The sequence below is a fragment of the Echinops telfairi genome, unplaced genomic scaffold (genome assembly GCF_000313985.2).
Source record: "Echinops telfairi isolate 266 unplaced genomic scaffold, ASM31398v2 ScPeMD7_7457;HRSCAF=8495, whole genome shotgun sequence".
In the NCBI taxonomy this organism is placed as follows: Eukaryota; Metazoa; Chordata; class Mammalia; order Afrosoricida; family Tenrecidae; genus Echinops; species Echinops telfairi.
The window spans coordinates 17,285,070-17,308,960 of NW_022111357.1; the positions used below are offsets into that span (position 1 = coordinate 17,285,070).

Consider the following 23,891-nt stretch of genomic DNA (forward strand, 5'->3'; position numbering starts at 1 on the left):
GAAAGCCCTGTCTTAGCCCTCACCACGTGCACTAACTGCCTTACAAGCCACACCCATTTAATCCAAACTCTTGCTGAAATCCCTCCAAAACAGCAACTTGGCTCCTGTGTCATTTATAGCCCAAATGCATTCAGTGGTCATTTAAAGAACCAGAGTGTGTGTGGCCTGGCTTAATGAGGACCCTTGCTAGGACACCCCGAGAGCCCAGTCTCCCCTTGCAGGTCTGCTCTGTTCCTTCCTGCCAAAGGGCGGCAGCCACCTCTTAACCCATTTTGCTTCGTAAGGCTTCAGTCTGGGGACTGGAATCTCTAATTAGAGCTTCCACATTCATCAAGGGATATCTTATTTGTGGCAGTAAAATGGGGACACAGGATCACCTCCCAAGCCCCATCGTTGTGGCTTTGACAAACACTCCCTAAGGGCAGTGGACTGGGCTATGGAGACTTGAGTGACAGAATGCACACAAATGACAAAAGTTACGTTTAATTTACAATGTAATAAAGGTGACAGGTAAAAAGCTACACAGAAAGCGTGAAAAGGCCTATGACACAAATGTACAAATCTCTGTACAAGCTCCTATCAACATTCCCTACCTTGGTCTCCTGTGCTTGCCAGCCAGGTCTAGTCCAGGAGCTCTCAATCAATGAGGGGGGAAAGAGCCTCCAGCCACAACCGGAAACAACCTCCAGGCATCAAGTCACTGCAAAGTACAATCTTCCCCTTGTCAACTTTAACTGCCCTAGCCGGTCATACCTTAGAAAATTGCCTTCATCACACACCTGGGAAGGAAAGTAATTCTAGAGAGTAGAGGACAGTCCCCTGAATCAAACGAGAAAAGTCGGCCAGTGGAGTGCTCAGGTTTAACAAGAAAACAGGTAGCGTTAAAAAAAATACTCTAAGTTTAAAACTACCAACCTGTATCTACGGCATTGGTTACAGACGGAGAAATCAATGCTCTCATTTCCAACGGGAAGGACAAAAGAGAAAGCCTAATTATTGGACCTCAAAACCACTGACCTCAGGGAAACATTTTCTGAGTTTAAACAAACTCCATCCGGAGCATCCTAGACCCTCTTGTTGATCAACCTGAGACCCATGACAATCTTTTGCTACCTGAGGGGGTACCTGCTGGACCCACAGGGCTGGTGAGGCTACTGTAAACCCCCGTAGCTCTGGATTCAAGTGGAGTGCCTGGAGCCTCTCCCCAGGGACATGTGACTTTGAATAAAATAATCCTAGAAAGAGGGAGAAAGGAAAAAGGAAGTATTGGAAGGTCTAGGGAAGAGCCAAGGAGGTCTACTCAGAAGTACATATAGAAACCATTTTCTACATCAACATGTTGTGAAGGCAGGTCTTTATGGGTATTTCAACCCTACCCTCAGCTTTACCATTGCATGGTTAAAATCCCAGGAGACGTTCTGAAAGACGGGACTGCACACACGGAAAGTTTCTCTCCCTAATTCATTAGCTCCCTCAGGCACCCTTCCACCCCATTCCCACCCTTTCCCACCCTTCTCCTTGACCAACAGTATCAAATCAGTAAGGAAGGTGTGGGCTTCTTGCCCGGCCAAGCCTCTTTTGCATATTTCTTCTTCTTGGGTTCATTTACAGCTTCAGGATTATAAACTGCAGGGTTTGGTGCAGGGTTCATGTTCACTGCTGGTGCAATCGGAGTCAAGTCCACATCAGGGGCCAGGTTTGGATATGGCATGGGCAAACCACCGATGAGTGCTGTCCCGTGGATGCCATGTGGCTGGGAGCCTGCTTCACTGTGTGTGGGTGGCAGGCCCCCATAGAGTCCTCCGCTGAACGCAAAATTCTGTAGGCGCCTGCTCCCGGATTCCTCCAGGCCCAGGGAGCCAGGGCCGTCAACCCGCTTCTTCTGTGGTTCACAAGGAGGAGAGAGGAGAAATGGGGCAAGGAAGACAAGAAACAAACCAGGATGGTGTTAGTTAATTTTTTTGTTCCAGCCCCAGAAGAAGCAACCTTTGGGAAAGGTCTCTAACCCTTGTTTCCCAGACCCCTACTACTAACTCAGGAATCTCAGCGTTTGAAGGGGCATTAGCGATCACTTAGTGTTCCCAAACATTGCTACCTAACATTCTCACCATCCGGCGTCACACACAGGGGAAATGATTGTGTGCAGGGAGTTTTTAATAAAATTAAACATCTAAATTTAAGTGATGCTTCTAAGGTCATGTCCATTCCCCTTTCCTTTCTCTGATGTTCAAGTGCCCTAAGGAAATGGAGGTTGACAATGGGTATCATCGCCTATCAGAGGTGTCAGCAGTCATTTAAACAGGTTTTCATTTAGGAAAGGAGAGAGAAAGCTGGTATCTCAGGGAGAGGGCCCAGTTTGTACACCTTGATCTGAACGAGACTAATCTACATTGAGAGGATGCAGTTCAGTGGTTGCCTGGGGAGGGAGAGAGTGACAGCGAGAACTGCTAAAGACGAAATCCTTCCACATCTAGATTGTGATGGTGATTTTACAGATGTATACACATCAGTCAAAACCCGAACTGCACACTCAAATGGGTGCATCTTATTTTATGTAAATTAACAATTTATAAATTATCAAGGGCTCATGAGGGAGGGTGGAGAGGAAGGGGAAAAAATGAGGAGCTGATACCAAGGGCTCAAGTAGAAAGAAAATGTTTTGAGAATGATGATGGCAACAAAAGTACAAATGTGCTTGACAATGATGTATGGATTTTGAACAGAGCTGTATAGGCTCACAATAAAATTATTTTTTTAAAAACCTAAATAAAAGTTTAAAAAGCTGATTTTGTACTTTAATGACAACAGAGGATTACAAAAGACAAAAAAAGAACTCAAGGAGAAATGTGACCTCAATACTAGCATCACAGAGACATGCCACCTACTGTTTCATACTGGACTAACGCTCACGAAAGATGCCCCTCCCACTCCCTTGTGGATTTAACAAATCTAACCTGGGACATTGACATATCATATCAGCGAATAAATCTAATACATTCTAAAGATTTATTGAACAATAAAGACCCCTGGAAATAAATAAATAAAGGCCTCTGGAACCTCTGGATAATCTTGTTTAGCACAGCGCTAATTTCACAAAGTCCCAGGACAGGTAGTTCATTCTCATGTTGAGCAATTAGAGCATGTCTGTAACTCTCCCACTTTGTTCTTTATCATATCTGATCCTTAAGTCTACCACACACCTGGGCTGTCCTTCCAGTTCACAAGATAAAGCCACAGGCATCACAGAGCATTGCAAAAATCCCCTTTCTGGTCTGGGAAGGAACCAGAAAGACAAGGTCAAAGAAAGGTGGCCTTTCGCCATGCTCTTCTGGAAGTGCACTGTAATTCACTACCCCAGCACCGTGCCAAGAGAGCTACCCGGAACTTTTCTATGGCACTCCAAGAATCTCATAAACCGCAGTGAAGGAAAGCATGTCCACAGAATGAAAAATGGGAGATTAGCACATACGTTCAACATTTACCTACACACACAGTGGGTTTTCAATCAAATACGGTTACATGCGCTTCCTACCTTGACTGGGACCACAGCAGTCTGCACCATATTGCGGAACCGACCAACTGAGGGATCCACGTCCTCTGCAAAGAGAATGAGGGCAAGGTCAGGCTGGTACTCCACCAGGAGCGGTGAGTCTACCGGGCTCACGGTACACAAAAACATCATAACACCTCTAATTTGAAAACAGTAAAATCAAGCTAACACTAAGTGTTTACTCTGTGTTGGGGTTTGCTAAACCCTCCTGACAACCTAAGAGGTAAGGATTATAATCAACATCTAATAGAGGAAACACAAGCTGAAGCTTGGAAAGTAAAGTGACTTGCACGGCCACCCTGGTGGAGCATGGAAGAGCCAGGACTTCACTCTAGGAAGCTGGAGACTGAGGCTGTTGTCTGGACTGCTGTGCTGCCTCTGCCACTCCACCTCCTTCCTTCTTTGGATGGTAGAGTGAAGGTATAGTGATAAAACCACTACATGTTGAGACATCACACACCCTGCCCCAAATCACAAAATCAGCACAACTAGGCTCCAGGCTGCCCTTTGACCTGTACACAATCAGAATTTTTACTAAGGGATCTGAGACTGCTGCCCAGGAGGGTGGGAGAGCAGCTGCCTTTTCACAATCCACCCTCATTACACTTTTCCCCAACATCAATGACAACCATTCATATGGACTTCTCCAGATGGAGAAATGGAGAAGCTGAGCATCAACTGTTCATATGAAGAAAATGAAAACAAGTCCACCAGACCCAAAATACCACCTCGAGTCTATCCCACTTGAAGCTCAAGAAGAGATTTGATTGACCACTAATGACAGGAGACCTGATGAGCTGTAGGAGAACATCATACACGAAAAAAGTAAAAGGTTATTAAAAAGTAAAAGGTCAATAAAGATCAAAGTGAATGTCAGAAGAGTCTGAAACTTGCTCTTAAATCATAGAGTAATTGCTCTTAATTGTACATTAACCTTAATCAAATGGAAGAAATGATGAAGGTAAAACGCTGAACAGAAAAATTCACAGGGCAGCCCAAGAAGACCAAAAAAAAGTATTATAATGAAATGAGTGAATACCAAGGAAAAACACACTCAAAATTTATCAAGCTGAAAGAAACGAAGAAAAAATTAGTTCTAATATAGTAAGATTGTATGGATAATAATGGAGTGACGCAGGAAGCAAAACAAGATGATGAAAAAAATAGTCACCACATGAAAGAGAACTAGTCTACAGTCAATCGTTTCAAGAGAACATATGAACAAGAACCGATGGCGCTCAAAGAAGTCCGAGCTGCCCTGAGGCACTGACCTGACGGAATACAGAAGAAATGTTTCAACATGCTGATGAAGCACTGCACGCACTTACTTGTCTCTGCCAGGAAGCTTGCAAGATGGATACCAGATCACAGACTAAAAGAGATCTGGTATTTGCACCCATTCCAAAGAAAGGTGACCCCACAAAATGCACAAGTTATAGAAGAATTATCATTAATATCACATGCAAATAAAAGTTTGTTAAAGATTATTCAACAACAGTTTGTAGCAATGCATTGACAGGGAGCTGGCAGAGATTCGAGCCAGATCCAGAAGGCATGGAACAAGAGATTCCATTGCTGACGTCAGATGGATCTTGGCTCAAAACAGGGAGTAGCAGAAAAATGTTTTTTTGTTTTATTAATCATGAAAAGGTATCCAACTGTGTGGCTCAAAACCATTGAGAAGAATGGGGATTCCAGAACACTCCACTGTGCTCATGCAGAACCAGTATCTTTATCAAGAGTCAAGTCAAGAGAACCGAGCGCGAGAATTCTGCATGGTTTAAAATCAGTACAAGTAAGTGCTGGGGTTGTATACTTTCACCACTTTTTTATCTGTATGCCGAGCAAATAACCAGAAAAGCTGGATTATATGAAGAGGAATGTGGCATCAGGATCAGAGGAAGGTTTAGTAACAAACTGTGATATGCAAATGATACAACCTTGCTTGCCGAAAGCGAAGAAGACTTGTAGCAGTTGTTGATGAAGAGTAAGGATTGCAATCTTCAATTAAGGATTCAAAATTAATAATAAAAGGGAAAAAAAAAAAAAGGATTCAAATTCAAGGTAAAGAAAATAGAAATCTTCACAATTGGACCAAAAAAATAAAAAATAAAAAAACCAGAGAAAAGATTGCAATTGTCAAGGGTTTTTTCTTGCTTGGAACCACAATCAATGTTCATTTTGAAATCAGCAATCAAGAAACCAAATGACACATTGCACAGAGTAAATAAGCTGCCAAGATCCATGGAAACTGTTAAAGAGTAAGGATGCCACTTTCAGGGCAAAGGTACACCTCACCCAAATCATGTTATTTTCAATGACCTCACATACACATGAAAGTTGAACACTGAATAAGGGAAACTGAAGCATCGATACATTTGAATTATGAACAATGCTTATAATGTTCCTCATTAAAGCTTTTAGCCTCATTCACACTGCAGAGAAAATTGAAAGAGTAATAGACTTCCTGGCAATCACTCTCATTCTTCAGTTATTAGTTATCAGGAATGGTAAGAAAAAAAGGCCAAGAGACTGTTCTAACTTTAGGAGTTCACAGTGTAGAGCCAAATACGTTACAACATGGTAACAAAGGTGATTCCACAGGAGAGGATTGGGGCAGATCATTAAGAACAAACAACAGTTTACTCACTGAAGGTTGAATGAGAAACAGTGTGGAAACAGGAAGGCCTAGACTTATCACTATTAGGCAAAATGACTCCAAATTCCTTTTATCTTAAATGTAGTAGTAGAAAAAAGAATTGTTTACCCGATACATGCTATATGTTTCATTTTAAATGTATTGGGGGACGTTTGTGATTAAACACACGCACGCACGCACGCGCGCACACACACACACACACACACACACACTCTTAATGAATCCCACTGTAAAACTAAGAATCCCATTTAATGTGAGTAACTGCCCCAGGTTTGCTTGTTTTAAGTTTAAGTTATCACAGATTGGATGTCCCTGAATACAAATGAGCAGCAAGCAATTGCTGTTCAATGAATGAATGAATGGCTTCTATATGGAGGAAGAAAGATGTTCAGTTCATTAAGGAGACAGGTGGCTACAAACAACCCCCTAACTCTTTCTTTCATCCCCATAGGAGCTGTTTTCACCTTTCTTTCAACGAAGAATGCTAACTAAGGTCCAAGTACAACTAGTACCCAAAAGGAGTGGCTCTTGGGGACCCTGTACACACAGGCTGCTGAAGGGAGGGGAGGGGAGGGCTTGAGTTGCTCTCGGGGGTATCCTGAAGATTGTTCAGGGCAATCTTTCCTCTTTCTAGCCATTTCAGTCCTCAAGAGAAGAAAAGCACCCAATTCCATCTTTTGGCTCCTGGGGGACTCACAACAAATTCCTGGCTAAGTCTGCTTCTGGCATAGGAAGGCTGTAAGGGTAAAAGATGACGATGGTGATAAAGGCCAACATTTATCAAGGCCTTACTGAGTTGTCTAGCACCAATCTTAAGGAAAGCTGCCTATATGAATTTTTTCCATTTCCCCACCAATCTGATGATACAAATACAACAAAACCAAAAAGCCCCGCCATCAAGTTGACTCTGACTCATAGCGTCTGTGAAGTCAAACAAGAATGGAGAGGAAAGGCAATGCAAACGTTCGACTTCAGAGCCAGGCTTTACCCATTCCACTCCACTGCGGAATATACAGCTCCAGAGCACTGCTTTTCAACAGAAAAATCAGACTGATTCCTGGACAGTGACTTAAGAGATCATTTAGTCCCTCCTGTGGTCCCTAAGTTGCTGTTGGTCATCAGTACAAACAGGAGTTTACTTAATTTCTTTATGTATTGTGGGATTTGGCTTGCTAATATTTGTTGACAACTTGAAGATAATGAGAGAGAACCATGAACAATTTTCTTGTTTGGGTACTTTCTTGATCAAGATAATTAACAATCAACATCAATCCAATAATCACTGAGTCAATTCCAACTCAGGGCAACCAGCACAGAAGTGTGCCTCATCAGGCTGATTTGGGGGATGTACATCTCCAGGTCTTTCTTCTGAGGTGCCTCTGGATGGACACTGGCCAACCACACCAACCTTCTGCAGCATCTAGGGCAGGGGTCCTCAAACTACGGCCTGCGGGTCATATGCGGCCCCGCCGGGTGTTTTTGCCCTGTTTGTTTTTTAACTTCAAAATAAGATATGTGCAGTGTGCATAGGAATTTGTTCATAGTTTTTTTTTAAACTATAGTCTGGCCCTCCAAAGGGTCTGAGGGGCAGTGAACTGGCCCCCTGATAGGAGCTCCAATCAGGAAAATTCTGGTCTCATAGAACAAATTTGGAAGGGTTTCCTCCTATTGTTTTTGGGAAGAGATTGTGTAAAACGGGCACTAACTTTTTGTAGGAGTTACATAATCTGTCAACTTGAGGAAGGGGTGGAGTCTAGCCTATCAATCAGGTCGCAGCTCGATGGCCTCATTTGGAGGTACTAAGGAGATAAATAGCTCACTGGAAGCCAGATACACTCTCTCCCTGGGAGACATTCCTGTTGACAAGCCACATGCTAGGCTGACAGAGCCAGAGCCCTGGAACTGGAGGAGCCACATGGAGACCCACGCCTGAGATGTTGAGATACTTCCACCACCACTGGATCCACAAAACTTTTACCCACTGGCCTGTGATCTTCCTGCATTCACGTCATTTCATGTGTTGCATGAGTCTGAAGAGGAATTTACAGACTGGTATCAGACATATGAGCTAATAATGAACTTATAGACTTGCTATGGACTGGGCTAGGAGTGTTTTCTCAATATACAATTACTCTTATATAAAGCTCTTTCTTATACACACGAGTGTCTATGAATTTGTTCCTCTAGTCCACGCAGACTAACACACTCTTCTTAAAATGTTTGGTGAAGTTTACGTCTGAAATTATATGAGCTTGGAGCTCTCTTTTCCAAGAGCTTTTTAAATTATGAATTCAGTTCCTTAACTGTGACAGGGGTACTCAGATTCCCGATTTTAATCTTGTTTAAAGGAACCTATTTTTCTATGTCATCAAGTTTATGAGCATAAAGTTGTCTGGAGCATTTCACTAGCTTTTTAATGAATGCAAGATTTATAGTGATAATTAATCCCTTTTTTCTCTTTGCCAGTCTTGCTAGAAATTTATCAATTCTATTTAGTCCCCCCTAGGAAAAAATATCTTGGTTTATTAAAAGTGATTTTCTCTATGGTTTCAATTTAAAGCTAATAAATAATTGCCCTCATGATTTCTTTCCTTAATTTGGATTAATGTGATCTTTTTCTAGTTTCTTGAAGTAGGAATTTAGGTTATTGATGAGACTTTTCATGTATGTAAATATTCAGTGCTATAAAATTGCCTGTGCTAGAAATCTCCCTCACAAAGCTGCTTCCCATACAATTTTAGAAGTTGTGTTTCTGTTTTCACTCAGCTCTTTGTACTTTGTTTTTCTTTGAGGCTTTCTCTTTGACCTCTGGGCTACTGAGGAGCAGCCTTGGGGTACATTAGGTAACTGCAGACCTGGGAACCAAAAAGTCAGTGGTTTGAAAATACCAGCACCTCCGTGGAAAAGTGTAGCAGTTAGTTTTGGTAAAGTTTTATAGCCTTAGAAACCCTACTGGTTTCTAAGCTTTTATAGCCTTAGAAATCCTACTCTATCTTACAGGACCACTGAAAGGTAGAATAGACTCAACGCTGTGGGTTTACTGTTAATTCTCACTTCAAGAGATTTTTCACTTGTTTATGTCCTTGGTTTTGAGCTTGATTTCACACACTCTGTACAAGAAAAAGCTTTTCCAATCCATGGAGACTCTTATTTAATAGATTCTGGTAGGAGGCCAAGAAATAAACCTTATATTGGTCATCTAGTTCGGTATAAGCATTTCCTCAGGCATTCATTTCTCAGAGTAATCCATTTCACCATACACACCATCTGAACATGAACATGTAACACCTATATTAATGAAGATCCTGAATGTGTCTCAAGAATTCTTTGAAAAAATAAGGGCCTTTATAAAATTTATGGGGGAAAAAATTTTGTGGAAAAATTCCATTATCTTTCAATTTTATCCCCTCTGCCCCCCGAATTCTTTAAATATAAGCCAGGATTTCTTTTCATTTTATTTTATTATTTTTGCCAGGATTTCTTTTCACATAGAGCCAAATATTTGGTGGCCACTGGCTGAGGTTTTGCCCCTATCTTTCCTCCTGAAGCCAGCCCCCCAAATACCTTAGATACTCGAGTATAAGCCGAACAAATATCAGTCGAGGCACCTAATTTTATCACAAAAAGTGCATTAAAAATGTGCTGAAAAACTCGGCTTATACTCAAGTATACACGGGACTGGACAGTGACTATGTGAGGCATCTAGGGGACTGCTTTCCACAACTGTGCTCCTCCAGCTTGAGGGCCCCCACGCCCCTCAGGTCAACCTAACACACGTGTGAGTTTTGGTCAGAACACAGATCAGTAAGGTTACTCTTCTCATTCTTCTATTACTGTAATTTAAAATTGAATTTGATTCATTTTCATATCCCACTGCTGATTCAGATTGTTTTTAATGAACTAAATTCCCTAGATCGTTTTGTTTTCATAATTGATCACTGGAGTAGATCCTCCCATTCAAATAACGGATTACTTTGAACCTAAATGTAGTACTTAAAAGCTATTCTCACTGCATTTTTACTTGGGAAATAGAAGCACCTAGTCAGTCTGTGTTCCTGGTTTCCACAAAGCGATATATTTGCAAAGAAGTTCTTTTTAATCCTGTCATCTTTGTATAAAAATCCCGACTCTGTGAGCCTACCACAGTAATTGAGGCATATAATATGAGTCCAATAAATAAATGCTGTATGATGAAACAAACTGGTAAACTTAGTTACATTCCCCATAGACTGATAACCAAAAAAACCTGAACCCACTGCCATCAATTTGATTCTCAGTCACAGTGGCCCTAGATATGGTGTCTGAGACTATAAATCTTTACAGGAGCAGACAGCCTCATCTTTCTTCTGAGAAGGACCTGATGGGTTTGAACCAAGAACCTTGTGGTTAGTAGTCACAGGGCCATCAGTACTCCCTTATATTAATCTTTATGCTCTCATCTTATTGATACTTCCACATAAAATAGTAAGTTACTTCTTTACATAGAGGCAAGTCTTCAATGTAGTTAATGGTGGCAGTAGACATTTCTCCAACTTTGGAGTTATCAGTCATACTCAAAATCATATAATGACAACTATGTTGTCTTCTGCTTTGAGGTGAAGTTAGTAAATACTTATATCTTACAGGATCTTCCACTGATGAGCAAGAAAATTATACAAAGTCCTTCAGTGAGCCATTTCTTTCACTGTAACTGGATAATACTTCAATGTTCAGGATACTCCACTAATACACTGTACAAAAATATCTCCCCTCAACATAGCACTGGTTATCCTAAAACCTTGTGAAGAAATGTTACAACTGATCTCTAAACCACTACCCTCTTAGACAACGCCTTTTCATCAGAAGAATTAGGAAGAAGATGCCTCACCTGGGTTGATGATCTCATCATCCTCACTGAAAGTCACTCGGGAGTTCTTCCTCTTCCTTTTCGGCCTCTGAATATCCAGATTCCCTTCTTCAATGGTAAGGGTGGAAATCCGCTTGTTGTGGGCAGTGTTGAACTCTGTCAGGTTCTAGCCAGGGTTCACAAAGGGAAGACAAGAGTCATCACAAGAGAATTGAGGGGGAGGGGGAATAATGCCAAATAGAAGGATTTGGAAGTGGTGCCTTCTCTAGATGAGACACTCTTCTGCATCTAGAAAGGACTCATTACCATCACTAGACCTCAAATACTAATAAGCCTTACTCTATAGAAAGAGGAACATCTTCATCACCTGGGGATGCAGGGGCAGTCAGAAGGAGGTAAGAAACTTTGGGCTGAGAACACACCACCTGTGTAAATACCTTTGGCTTATCTGTTTGCGTTAAAGCATGGCTACCACATCTTCAGGCTGAGAATGAAAGGAACTGTGAACGGGAGTAATTCCAAGAACAGTTTGTAAAGAAAGAAACAGAGATGAGAAAGGACAATTAGCAGCTTACTTTCCAGCTGCCTTCTCCTTGAAAACTCCTTGAAAAGGACATTGCCAGTGCACTTAACTTTCAGCATTAATAGTTTGTCACTCTTCATGCCTGGCCCTGATTCTATTCATAACCATCCATCCATCTCAATGGTTAACTTGGATTTAGCACTGCTCCCTGCTCCTTTCTTTCCAATATACTGGACTTGTTCCAATCTGCATTGCAGTTTCTGATATTCCAAGGTTCTTATGAATGAGGACCCAGAGGACTTAGTATATTTCACTAAGACAGGGACACCTGGAAACAGTCTGGAGGGGAAATGGGCCTAAGTGTCTGCTGGCAAGGTCCCTAGCTGCACAGCCACTGCTTGAAAAGAAAACCCTTTCTGCATTGTAAAGCTTCAGTTGTGGTTTTCTTCCCAGAGGGTGGAAAACCGTCTTGGCGTATATGAACAGTATGTAAATGGTCAGGGATATGCGCAGATTTGATCTATCTAAATAGACTAGTCACATCAGCACAGTGACAGAGACATGAAGGACTACAGCCATATTGTATACAGCAGTCAGCCTCAAGAAAAAGACCTGGAATGAGAATTTTATCATGCAAAATTTATCACCTTCAAGGCAACCAGAACCACAAGCTAAAAGCAGTCTAGTCAAGAAGTTTCCTGCTGTTCAGTTCAGACAGTACCAACCCATCACCCCCCAAAAAAACCCGACACAAATGAATGAAAACATCAGTGTCTCTAAGTCAGATCTGTCTAATGTGAAACTGTGGTAATGAGAAGTGTTCTCTGTCTACACTGCCTACGACAGTAGCTGCCAGCCACATGTGATCAGCAACTGGCTAGAAATGTGGCTGATGGCTACCCTAGTGGGCAGTGTCGTCGTCATTCTAAGGAGTCAGAAAGATAAAGTTAATTGCCAACCTTGGATTCTGGGAGCAACCTTTTGGAAGGTAGACAGAGACAACTATGAGGGTACAGTCAGAAAAATCCAGTCTCCTTGTTAGTCCTGGCCACATGACCAAATTGACACTACACAGTTTGAAAGCGGCAAAGGACCATTACTAGTCTCAAGGAAACCTACTGCTAAATCAATGACATTTACAGCTACACAAAACAATTCCAGGCTGCAAAAACAGTAAACAGTGTTCCAAGATAAAACTGTAAGATGGAAAGAGAATTACATCAAGTTCAGTCTCCTCCTCTGGAAGCCCCAGTAAGCCCTTGAGTTCATCATCTTCTCCACCCATCTTCTCATCTCCTTTCACAGCTGATGGTAACGTCTGAGGCTTCTCACGGAGCGTGTATGCCCTTGTGGATGCACCAAACGACACGGTGGAATCAATGGGGATTTGCTGAGGCTTGTGAGCTTCTAACCGGATGTGACCCAAGAAAGTGCCGTGTGCTAGGAAGATCCAAATCAGAAATGTAAAGAGAGAGAGACCAAACCTAACTTTTAGGAGGGAAAGTATCATCTTCAACTTTCCTGTCCCAGGTGAGCTCCTCCCAGCACATCAGCTTTGCTTTCGTCCTCCCTCCCTCCAGTGTGCCACGCCACGCCACCCCCACCACCCCCTCTCTGCATTCAACTTTAAGAAATGCCACACTTTCAGATTATGGTCAGAGAAAACAGACTTTCAAAACTGGAAATGGCACTTGGCAGATTTTGCAGCCCTTGTCACATGTTGCAATGAAAAGGAAAACTCCTTCACTGGACCTTAAATCTCTCCAGTGGACTTGTGCACATTTGCAGATTGGCTGTCAATAACAAATATCACTGCTTGGCCTCTGCTGCCAGACAGACTTGGCTCCATTCTGAATCCAGCAGTACATGTGCCCTTCAGGCCAGGACACAGCATCACTGTGGCCTGAGCTCTTCAGCCTCAAATCTAAGGAGCATAGGAACTGATGGCCTGATGACAATTATGTGTTTTTCCTGAGACAAGACAAGAGCTAGGCTGAAACAGATGTGGTGGCAATGCCAATGTAAGCCAAAATCCTACTGGGCATTCTGAATACTTTTCCACACCTGCATTCTGCATATTATGAAATGGAGGTAAGATACGGTAAATTTGCAAGTATTTTTGAGACAGGCTATTTAGGACCACCATCTGAGCAGACTGGAGTGTGTGTGTGAGGTGATCAAACATGACCATCCCAGCAAGCATCTTGCCATCACCTAGGATATGCTGGGGTTGCCTTTCCCATCATTAATTGGAGGGGGGTCATGAAAAGAAAATGGGTAGTAATAGTTGTCAAAACAAATGTAGCGAGGACAAAGAATCCATTATCAAAAATTAAAATTTTGCTCAAAACAATTTTTTAAAATGTCTTGCCCTGGTGCTCTTCTACTTTAACACAGTAAATCATGGCTTTTGCTGAAATCAGACCACAGCTTATCACAGGCCTTAGGAATACTGAACATGTGTAACACTGAGTTAATAGCAAGTATTTTGGGCGGTGGGGTGGAGGACAAGGGATACGTATGAAAGTTGCCATTTTACCCATTTTTTAATGTAAAATCTGGTGGCATTCACAATGTCCTATAACCGTCACCCCTAACTATTTCCAAGATCATCTCAAACAGAATCTCTGTTCCCAGGTGCTTTTTTTGTTCTATCTACCTATTATTTGCTCCAGGGGAAAGCTCCCTACAGCTCTCTTCTTTCCATATTCAGCCAGCAAGTACTTCACGAAAATATAAGTTATAGGACCAGAAGAAAGCTGATTTTAAAAAGCTTACTAAGCAATCAAACACATTTTCCAAACTGAAGAACCCAAAGAGCGTTTTCACATTGCCCACGAGGGGCTGTGTGACCCGGGAGTGAATCACTTACTACTGTTGAGATCTATCAGGAACACTCTCTTCAGATGCTTGTGGTAGACCAGGGCAGCGTGGACTCGAGAGCAAGACTGGTGGTCAATGGTAAAGTCACACAGATCAGGGTTTCTCCCAAATAAGTAATACTTCTTCTCATCAATAATCAGTTTCTAAATAATAAATATTAAATTAAATATTACTTAAATCTCATGTCAATAGGGTTTCTCAAAAAATTTTTTCTAATCAAACAGAGGATCTTCAGGAATAATAGACATTCAAGAACAGAATAATTTATGAAGACAACATTTTGGGGGGGTAGGACAGCAGATTAAAGCACCGCAATGGTCACACAAGGACACAGATGAGGGTCTGTACTCTCATAAAGATTTATAGCTTGAGGCTTGGAACCCCAAAGGGGTAGTTACATTTTGTCCTATAAAGTTGCTATGAGTCTAAATTCGATGGCAGGGCATTTATGTTGACTAACTTCCCCAATTGTAGTACGAATATGTCTATTGTTGGTATGAAAATTTTTTTTTCTAATTCCATTAGAAATCAGAATTTAATAACCTGCACATCTAGTTAGAATACCCTGTACATCAAAGAGATCAACAATTCCATCGAGAATGAACGTTTTCTGTCCACTGGAAAGTTAAGGTTCCATTGGGTCATAAGAAACTACAAAGACTGCTATTTAGAACATACACCTTCAAGTAAAGGTGCCTACTTGGTTGGGAGGGAACGGGTACAAACATCTCTCCGTATTCAAGTACGCTGCCATAACCCCAAGTGCTTTTGGAATCCTCCTGAGGGACTGGAATTACATTAGGCACCATTCTATCACCCCTGAAATCCCAACACATTATCACATTTCATTTTGTACACCAAAGTATTACTGTTGTTCACCATACAGTCAATTCGAATTCACAGTGATTACAGTTTCTAGGCCTGTCAGCTCTACAGAAATAGACAATCAAATCTTTTTCCTGTGGAATGGCTGTTGGGTTCCAACCCTTTGGTTAGCAGCCAAATGCTTAACCAGTGTACTGCCATGGACCTCCCAAAAAAGTGGTACCAGAGTTAACTCTAAATGTGTATTTGCTGCTTCCAGCATGAGATGATCTCAAGGGGCAAATTTCCTACATTCAGGGGAAGGGAGTCTGACACAAAGAATTATTAACTGCTAGGAATTTGAAACATCTTATTTAATTTTGAGAACAACTCTGTGAGAAAGGTGTCATTTCTACTGATAACAGTAAGAAAACAGAGCATGAAGTCACTTGTCCAAGGTGGCCAGCTGGTTAAGTGAGAGAGCCAGGATCTAAAGTCAGACATGGCTGATGTGTAAGGCTTAGAGTCCAAACAGAGTCAAGGTCTGAAACAAGACCATTCTTTTAACGGAATTTATCTTTATGAAAACTAAGATTGAATCGGTAAAGCCATTGCCAGATTGGCTAACATTAAATGGATTATTACTAATACCTCTTATAACAGTCTACAATTTGACCAACTTTGAAGAGCAAGCTTCATTCAGACATTTCTTCTCCTTTAAACACCAAGTCTCATTCAGCTATAATTCATTTTTCACACTTTATTTCTAAAATCCTCGGGCAGAAGCACGAGCTGACCAGGAAAGGGTAGTCAAGTATGTATGGCACTAGTCTAGGAATCCAGGGGTTTGAATTTCATTCCCAGTCACGCCACTGAACTCAGCGAGCAATTATTCTCCCCTATGCTCCAGTATCCCCTTTATAAAACCAGAAATATACCTCACGCAAATAAACTCTTGGCACTGATAAAGCACTCAATGCTTTGGTGACACATACCAGACTTTTGCATTTTCATCTTCACAACCATCCTATAAAGGGAGTAGTTACCATTATTCTTTTTAGATAGATGACAAAGTTGAGTAACACAAGTAAGTTCACATAACTCTCTATTTTGGGGCTGGGTTGGAAATTCAGGTCTTTCTGATATAAGAACCTAAATTCTTAGCCAGTATATATTTACTTCACAATACTTACATCAAAAGATGTACCATATGGCAAGGAGTATTTTAAGGAGTGAATAGGTACTGTGGGTTACACTTTTAAGTTTTCTATGAACAATCACTTACATAGTTTCTTTTGATTTTAAGCTAGCCTGGATATGTGGGCCACCTCTGGGAAACCCTTTCCAGCAGCGCCCATCTGCTACTGCTTGGGCTGGTCCCAGACCCACACTGCTCAATCAGACAGCTTACTTCCATGTTTGCTCTGACCCAAATTTCAAGTCTCAGGTGAAAATGAGAGATCTTTGGAATTCAGAATCTCGAAATTTCAACATTTTGTTCTCAATGGGTACTACTCATATATATGGAATCCCACTGCATTTCTCATTCATATTTACGTTTGTGCAGATTATATCCTTAGGACAGCGGTTCTCAACCTGTGGGTCACAACCCCTTTGGGGTTGAACAACCCTTTCCCAAGGGTCGCCCGATTCATCACAGTAGCAAAATGACAGTGATGAAGTAGCAACGAAAATAATGTGATGGTTGGGGGTCCCCACCACATGAGGAACTGAGGTTGAGAACCACTGCCCTAGGAATTTAAATTTTATAACCTCAGTGCTCACTTGTTCTCAAGGAAGACAACACGTAAGACCACCAGTTCTTAGGATCTAGTAAAGGAGCTCTGGTGGCATAGCAGGTTATGCCTTGAGCTGCCAATCACAAGGTCAGTGGTTCAAACCCACTAGCCACTCCACAGAAGAATGATGAGGCTGTCTACACTTGGAAAACCAAGGGGGCAGTTTTCTCCTGCTCTATAAGTCACTGTGCATCTGATCGACTTGATGGCAGTCAGTGAGAGCTGAATATAGTAATATTGGCTAGAATTCTATGATTTTAAGGTACCCAAGCCATATCAAAGATATTATGATGTTTGAAGGGCTGGAGAGCCCTTTAAGTTGAATGTACATCTTCACCATTAAAGGTATCTCAATGACAGAATTGTAATTCTAGTCTGTCCTAGAAACAAGGAAATGTGCTACTTCTTGGACAATGTGCTTCTGTCCACATGACTAACACATTGGTTGTTCAGTATTTCAATGGCCACTAAAGCTTTAATTTCTTGTCTTGATATGGCCAGTGCCACTAGTCAGTTGTGCCTTTGAGTTATAACTCAGAGTGTGGCTTTACACCCTGGGCTTAAAAGACTCATGGCTTGTTTTAATATTGCACTTCTTAAACCCAGCGATCACAACACATCACAAGCCTTTGACATAGGCTAGGACATAGATAGCTCGGTTAGTATCAAGTGCTGCCTACAGTCCTAAACACACGTCCTCTAAGGTGTGTTCCTCTCAAGAAGGATAGGGTGATCTATACAGCCTGTACCTTGACAACTATCTGGCAACTCAGCACACCCCAGGAGCCCGGAAAGCCAGTGTCTTAGTGCTGACAGCAGTACAAGTGAGCAGTGGTCTTAACAAACAGAAACCTATCCTCTCACAGTTAGCAGATACAAGCCCAAATGCCGGGTGCTGGCCCTAGGGATGGATGGCTTTCTCTCGATTGGCTCTGGAAGGAGGGCCCTCTCTCTTCTGAGCTTCTGCTCCTGGGGCTGGCATGTGCCTTGTGCAGCTCGGCTTCCGTGTTCAATCTTTTATACTTCAAGAGGCTGACTTAAAACAAACCCTACATGTAGGTACGACTTTGCAATCCCCTGGATCATTGTAGCACCCCTACCAGGACCCAGTATCTCCCACTTTGGGAAACACTGCTCACTAACCCTGAATAATTAACATAACAAGACATCAACTTCCCAATGGAATTACAACTACAGGCACAAAGGTTAGGGTCTACTACACATATTCTGGGGGGCTAGAATTCAATCTATTACCAGGGAACATGGCTAGCTAATGGGAGCAAGTAATCAGAGGGTTTTTTAACAAGTGTAGTGCTTTCAAAAACATCATTTCACAAAGGACTTTGATGTTGCCATTAAAGCTAAGCTTATCTGTTCCTTCCCGTTACCAACTAAAAATTTACCAAAATCAGAACCAAAATAGATTTCAACCACAACTTCATGCTATTTGGCAACAAATACTTTGTTTCTGTGGAAAACTGCAATTAAAAGGGTTTACAGTAGTTTTAGTTCAATGATTTCATTAAATAATCTTGATGTTTTATACCAGCAGTGCCCAGATTAAAATTACCTCCATAAAGCCTACTCCATGCCTATTAAAAATCTAAGGTATATACAATGGTTTATGATAATAAGGGGCCACTACTTAGTGCATCAAACGATTACTATTGTATTTTTTAAAGATGTTTGCCTGTATCTAGAAATGTTTCATTAATGTTTTCAAATGAATAAAAAAACACACTATACACAAAGACAAACACCTGAATGACTTTAGATACTAACTCCTTCAACTTAAAGACAGATTTAGGAACAGAACTCACTGGTAGTTGATAATCCAGGAACTGTCCGTAATCTGTAAAATTAAAGGATCCATGACAAAGGGGTACTAAATGACTGGCTAAGGAAATGAGGATTTGTTAACAATGGCATAGTTTATTATAAGCATGACTTAAGACTTTGCAAAAATACCTGGGATTCCTCTATCACACCCTAACAGTGACATTATTTACAGAGCATGGTTCAGGAATTCTCCCAGGTAACTTTTCAAGCTAGCAACCATGGAATGTACTATGCTCAGTATAAGCACCAAAGGATAAAAATGGTACTCAAAGAAGGGGGGAGTGCGGAGTGGAGAACCAAAGCCCATTTGTAGGCCACTGGAGATCCCCTTGCAGAGGGTTTTCAGAGAGGAGACGAGCCAGTCAGGGTGTGATGTAGCAATGACAAAAAATACAACTTTCCTCTAGTTCCTAAATGCTTCCTCCTCCCCTCCCCCCCACTATCATGATCCCAATTCTACCTTGCAAGTCTGACTAGACCACAGGATGTACACTGGTATAGATAGGAAGCGGGAACACAGGGAATCCAGGGCGGATGATCCCTTCAGAACCAGTGGTGTGAGTGGCGATACTGGGAGGGTGGGTTGGAAAGGGGGAACCAATTACAAGGGTCTACATGTGCCCTCCTCCCTGGGGAACGGACAACAGACAAGTGGGTGAAGGGAGATGTGAGATAGAGCAAGATATGACAAAACAATAATTTATAAATTATCAACAGTTCATGAGGGAGGTGGGAGTGGGGAGGGAGGGGAAAAAATGAGGAGCTGATAACCAGGAGCTTAAGTGGAGAGCAAATGTTTTGAGAATGATGAGGGCAATGAATGTACAAATGTGCTTTACACAATTGATGTATGGATGGATTGTGATAAGAGTTGTATGTGCCCCTAATAAAATGATTTTTTTTTAAATGGTACTCAAAGAGTACTAACTGATTAAGCAAATAAAATTGGTCAAAGACATGGAGACTCCCAGTTCCATGAGCTTATTCTTCATTTCATATTGCATAAATATAAGTTTTAAAAACGTATGTAACCTAGCTACTCAAAACTTCCTTTTTCTAGTTCTACAAGTAAGACGTTAAAAAGTTTGTGGGAAATTCCATTAGCTTTTAATTCCATTTCCCCCACAAACTTTTTGGAGCCTCTTTGTATTTGGTGCTTATTCTAGAGACTTCTACATAAGCTGGAATACCTGAGAGCATTTCCTTTGTAATTCTTACTTCAATTATAATTATATAATTTCTGGTGTATAATTCATCTTTCCCACTGAACTATTTCTTTGAGGACAATAATCATGTTTGTTTTGTTCACTGTTGTAATGTCTATAGCTAACATAGGGCTTACTATATAACAAGCACTAAATAAATGCTTGGAATAAATATATTTCACCACCATTTGAGCAGATGTCTTAGCTCCTCGTACTTCATTGAAAGGTTTGGGCCTGAAACTCATAAAAGTAACTTAAAAGTTGAACTTAATCTGTATCATTCACTTCAGTTATTGCAACCTTTGTATTTGCCACAGAATCCCACGTATTCTCAGAGAGATGGGCTAAGCCATGTTACACGGCCTCAGTTTTACTGAGACCCATGGGCTTATTGACCTATTAAAATTCTCTACCGGAAAGGCAGGAGAAGTCACAATAAACTGAGTATGAGAGAGATGAAGCTCACTGTGTTCTATCACCATGTGCTTTTAATAGGAAAAAAAATCAAGATGAACCAAAGTAGCGCTGCTGGAAAACAAAGCACAAAGGAGGGGGCGGAGAGTGAGTCACCGGCAGCAATCTTGAGCACAGTGGGGAAAGGGAGAAGACATGCATTTCCCATACCTCAATCAGTTTGTCTCCTTTGACTACATCCAAATGTAAACCGGGTGGAGGTTTACCTGCCCTGCAAAAATAAAGAATGAAAACAGCATTTTTCATGATAAGTTCATAAATGCTATTTACAACCATCCCACTCAACATCTCAGCCCTCCTCCCAGTCTATAATTAGTTCATGTTCAAGCAGAAATGTCATCTACTTCACTGTTACTACAGTTCCTCTCTACGTTTGACACTTGCTTCCCCAGGGATTCAGTTGTTCCAAAAGAGATTTTACTGGAGTTGCATTGAGATCACACAGTGAATCCTGTATCCTACCACCGGAAGGAGTCTTGCTGGTGCCACAGGTAAGCATTTGGCTGCTAACCCAAGGATCGGAGAAAGATGTGCCATAAGAACTCACAGCCTCGGAAATGCTATAGGTGGTAGTGCCCTAAAAGGGCACTAAAGCCAGAATCAACAACTCAGTGGCATGGGTTTGGGGCTGTTAACTTGGAGAGAAGGCAGCACAGAGTGCAAGTACAATAGCCTGGTTAGTCTCATGGCCTGCAGTTTGAAACTAAGATTTACCACTATCATCATTAATACCATAAAACAGTAAACAAACCCAGTTGATAATTTTGGGCTAATCACAATTAGTCTTAGCACAGAACAAGGAGAGTACTGCCCTAGGCTCTGAGACCATAAGCTCAGTGACCCATAGTTAGGGAGCTGGGGCAACCCTCCAGCTTCATGTCCACAAAACCACAAGAGCTACCTGCTGTCCTTGATTAAAGGAACTCTCCTCTCTACCCTTGCGGTCAAACCATTCAAGAGGCATACAAACATATCAAAGCACCCACCCAGTGCCGGGCACATATCATAAGCAGAGGAAACGGTACATGAATCTCAAACGGTTGCTGTTCTGTCCAAAGTCAAGGCACTGGCATGCCAAAATGGACACAGACTACAGGCTGAAGGGACTGCGAGTTACAGATGTGCGAAGGGACCCACAGTGTAGTCACACATCCACAAGCTTCCTTCAGTTGAATCCTTTGAGGTTTATGAATAACCTCGCCGGAGTCCCTACAGTCACATATGAAAGAACGGATCTTGGTCCAATCGAACTGACGATGCTAAACGACAATCCGGCCGAGCCCTCGGAAGAGGCAGGGCGCTAGCATCTTTGGGGAACGCCTATTCCGAGCCTGGCCCTGGCCTAGGCGCGGAGAACACAAAGATGCACACGCCTGCCCGTGCCTTTGCGGATCTCAATCTAACGGGAGTCGGAGCTGCCCCACACACACACACACACACACACACACACACACACACACGTCAACGCCTCTGGGGTAAGCGCTCCAACCCAAATCGCTCTAACTCGCGTGCGTGTCCTTGCACTGCAATTCCTATTTATTCATCTTGAACCCCTACTCCAAGGCTAAATGAAGTTATTCCCAGGAACTTGGGAAGGGATGGGAGGGATCCTTCCAACACGACTGATGCCCACTCGTGCCTGGCTTCGCGCGAGGGGGGGTGTAGGTCGGCGCAGTCCCTGTCCTCGGGGAGCGCCCGTCTGCGGGGGAAGCCGAGGACAGCTCGGGGCTGGGCCGGCGAGGGGGCTGCGGGGCCGGCGGCGGGCGCTCGGACGGACGGCAGAGCAGGATCGAGGCTCCTCCACAAAAGCACCAGGCACTCCCGTCAGGAGTTGAGGTAAGTTCGGGACGAGGCCCCTAAGCGCCCCGGCGACCGGCTGATGCTCCCCGACGCTGCCCGCGACAGCGCCCTAGGGCCTCCAGCCCGGGGTCTCCTCAGTTCGCGGGCCCGGGCTCCGGGTGCCCAGTTCCTCCACACGCCGCCCGGCCGGCGTGGCGGCCAGCGCCCGCTTCCATCAACCGCCGCGTCTCCGAGCCGCTCGGCCGGCCACGAGCAAGCCGCTCGTGCAGCCCGGCACAGGCCGGCCCAAGCCAAGCCACGCTGCCCTCGCCGGCACTCACCAGGTCGGGCAGTCGAACAGCGGGAGGCTGGAGCCGGAGTTCGCGGCTGCCGCCATCTTGCGTCTCCCCCTCCCATTTGGCGGGCCCGAGGCACGCCGGGAAACTGGAAGACCGGCGGGGGGCGGGGGCTTCCCAGCAGCCTCTGCGCACGCGCGCGCGCAAGCTGAAGCCTGGTTGGTGCCGGCACCCTCCTCCACGGGCTCCGCCGCCTGCCTACCGTGCGTTTAGTGGTGGTGGAGAGTGCGGTCCGATTTTGAGGTCTTTCTCCTAGTGTTTGAGGGAGTTAGTGTACTCTGGAAGTTTCCGAAGGCGAAGGCTTTCCTTGGCCCAGCGGTGTCCCCCCTACGTCCTCCTGCAGGCACGGACTCCTCAAACCGTGGGAACGCCACCCCAATCTGCAGAGAAGCTAGAAAAGGAAGAGTTCGGATTCTGTTTTTCCCATGTGCCCATCTGGGCATTGGACTGGGAAGCCACCTTCCGGTCTCTGAAAATTCTGGACTAGCTAAAGCCTGCGGGGCAGGCTCCACTCACGAGCGAGGCAGGTGTCCTTTGCACAAACCTAAACTGTGCCTGAGCAAAATTGCAAATCATGTGACACCACCACCCCTTTTTTTTTAGCTCTTGGCTATATCGCATTCGGGGTGCTGCAAATAATTATAGGCTCAGCTGTTAATTGAAAGGCGGGAGGCTTGAGTCCACTCAAAGATGCCTAGGAAGAAAGGCTCGGTGAACAACTTGGAAAAAATCAGCCCTTGAAAACCCCGTACTATAGAGCACAGTTCTGTTCTGACACGTACAGCTTGCCATGAGTCCGAACTGAGGCTAGAGCCAAAAAAGAAGTTTAAGTTCTAAGCATTGGGGTTACTAGTCTGCCCTAGGCCACTAGCGGTAAGACACCCTTAGACGTCAGCAGGGCCTGTGGTTGTCATGGCTTTGTCTTCTGAGTGCGTAGGAACCCTGATGGCAGAGTGCGAACCTCAAGATCAGCATTTTGAATCCACCAACTGCTCCATAGTGATTTCCTTGGAAACCCACGGGGACAGTTCTAGTCCACCCTATGGGGTCAGTGAATTAAAAGGGACACGTTGGCAGTGAGCTTGGTTTTTCAGTTTGACTGAGTGCTTAACTTATTTAGCCATTGGAGCTTAAATCCTGAGCACCCTGGTTTGCAAAAGGGTATGGATGCAGT

General features: G+C 43.2%; 1 protein-coding gene and 1 non-coding gene across 2 annotated transcripts; both read right to left on the bottom strand.

Moving 5' to 3' along the window:
- Positions 1-467: 467 nt before the first annotated feature.
- PPP1R8 (protein phosphatase 1 regulatory subunit 8) lies at positions 468-22,775 on the bottom strand. Its single transcript, XM_004705060.3, has 7 exons — positions 22,703-22,775; positions 20,733-20,793; positions 14,451-14,604; positions 12,798-13,018; positions 11,077-11,221; positions 3,533-3,597; positions 468-1,882 (listed from the first exon to the last, which is right to left on the bottom strand). The coding sequence occupies exons 1-7, from the start codon at positions 22,756-22,758 to the stop codon at positions 1,532-1,534; spliced, it is 1,053 nt and encodes a 350-aa protein (XP_004705117.1). The 5' UTR covers positions 22,759-22,775; the 3' UTR covers positions 468-1,531.
- Positions 17,577-17,739, bottom strand: LOC115872789. Its single transcript, XR_004048035.1, has one exon. It is a non-coding gene; the product is annotated as a small Cajal body-specific RNA 1 (non-coding RNA).
- Positions 22,776-23,891: the final 1,116 nt, after the last annotated feature.

Bases quoted from the DNA above. Each gene is read 5' to 3' on its own strand.
- PPP1R8 (XM_004705060.3), bottom strand. From the start codon at position 22,758: ATGGCGGCAGCCGCGAACTCCGGCTCCAGCCTCCCGCTGTTCGACTGC. The intron at 14,605-20,732 runs GTATGGGAAATG...TTTATTATTTAG, and splicing joins AAGGAGACAAACTGATTGAG to AAACTGATTATTGATGAGAA. The intron at 11,222-12,797 runs GTAATTCTCTTT...AACCCTGGCTAG, and splicing joins AGGAGGAGACTGAACTTGAT to AACCTGACAGAGTTCAACAC.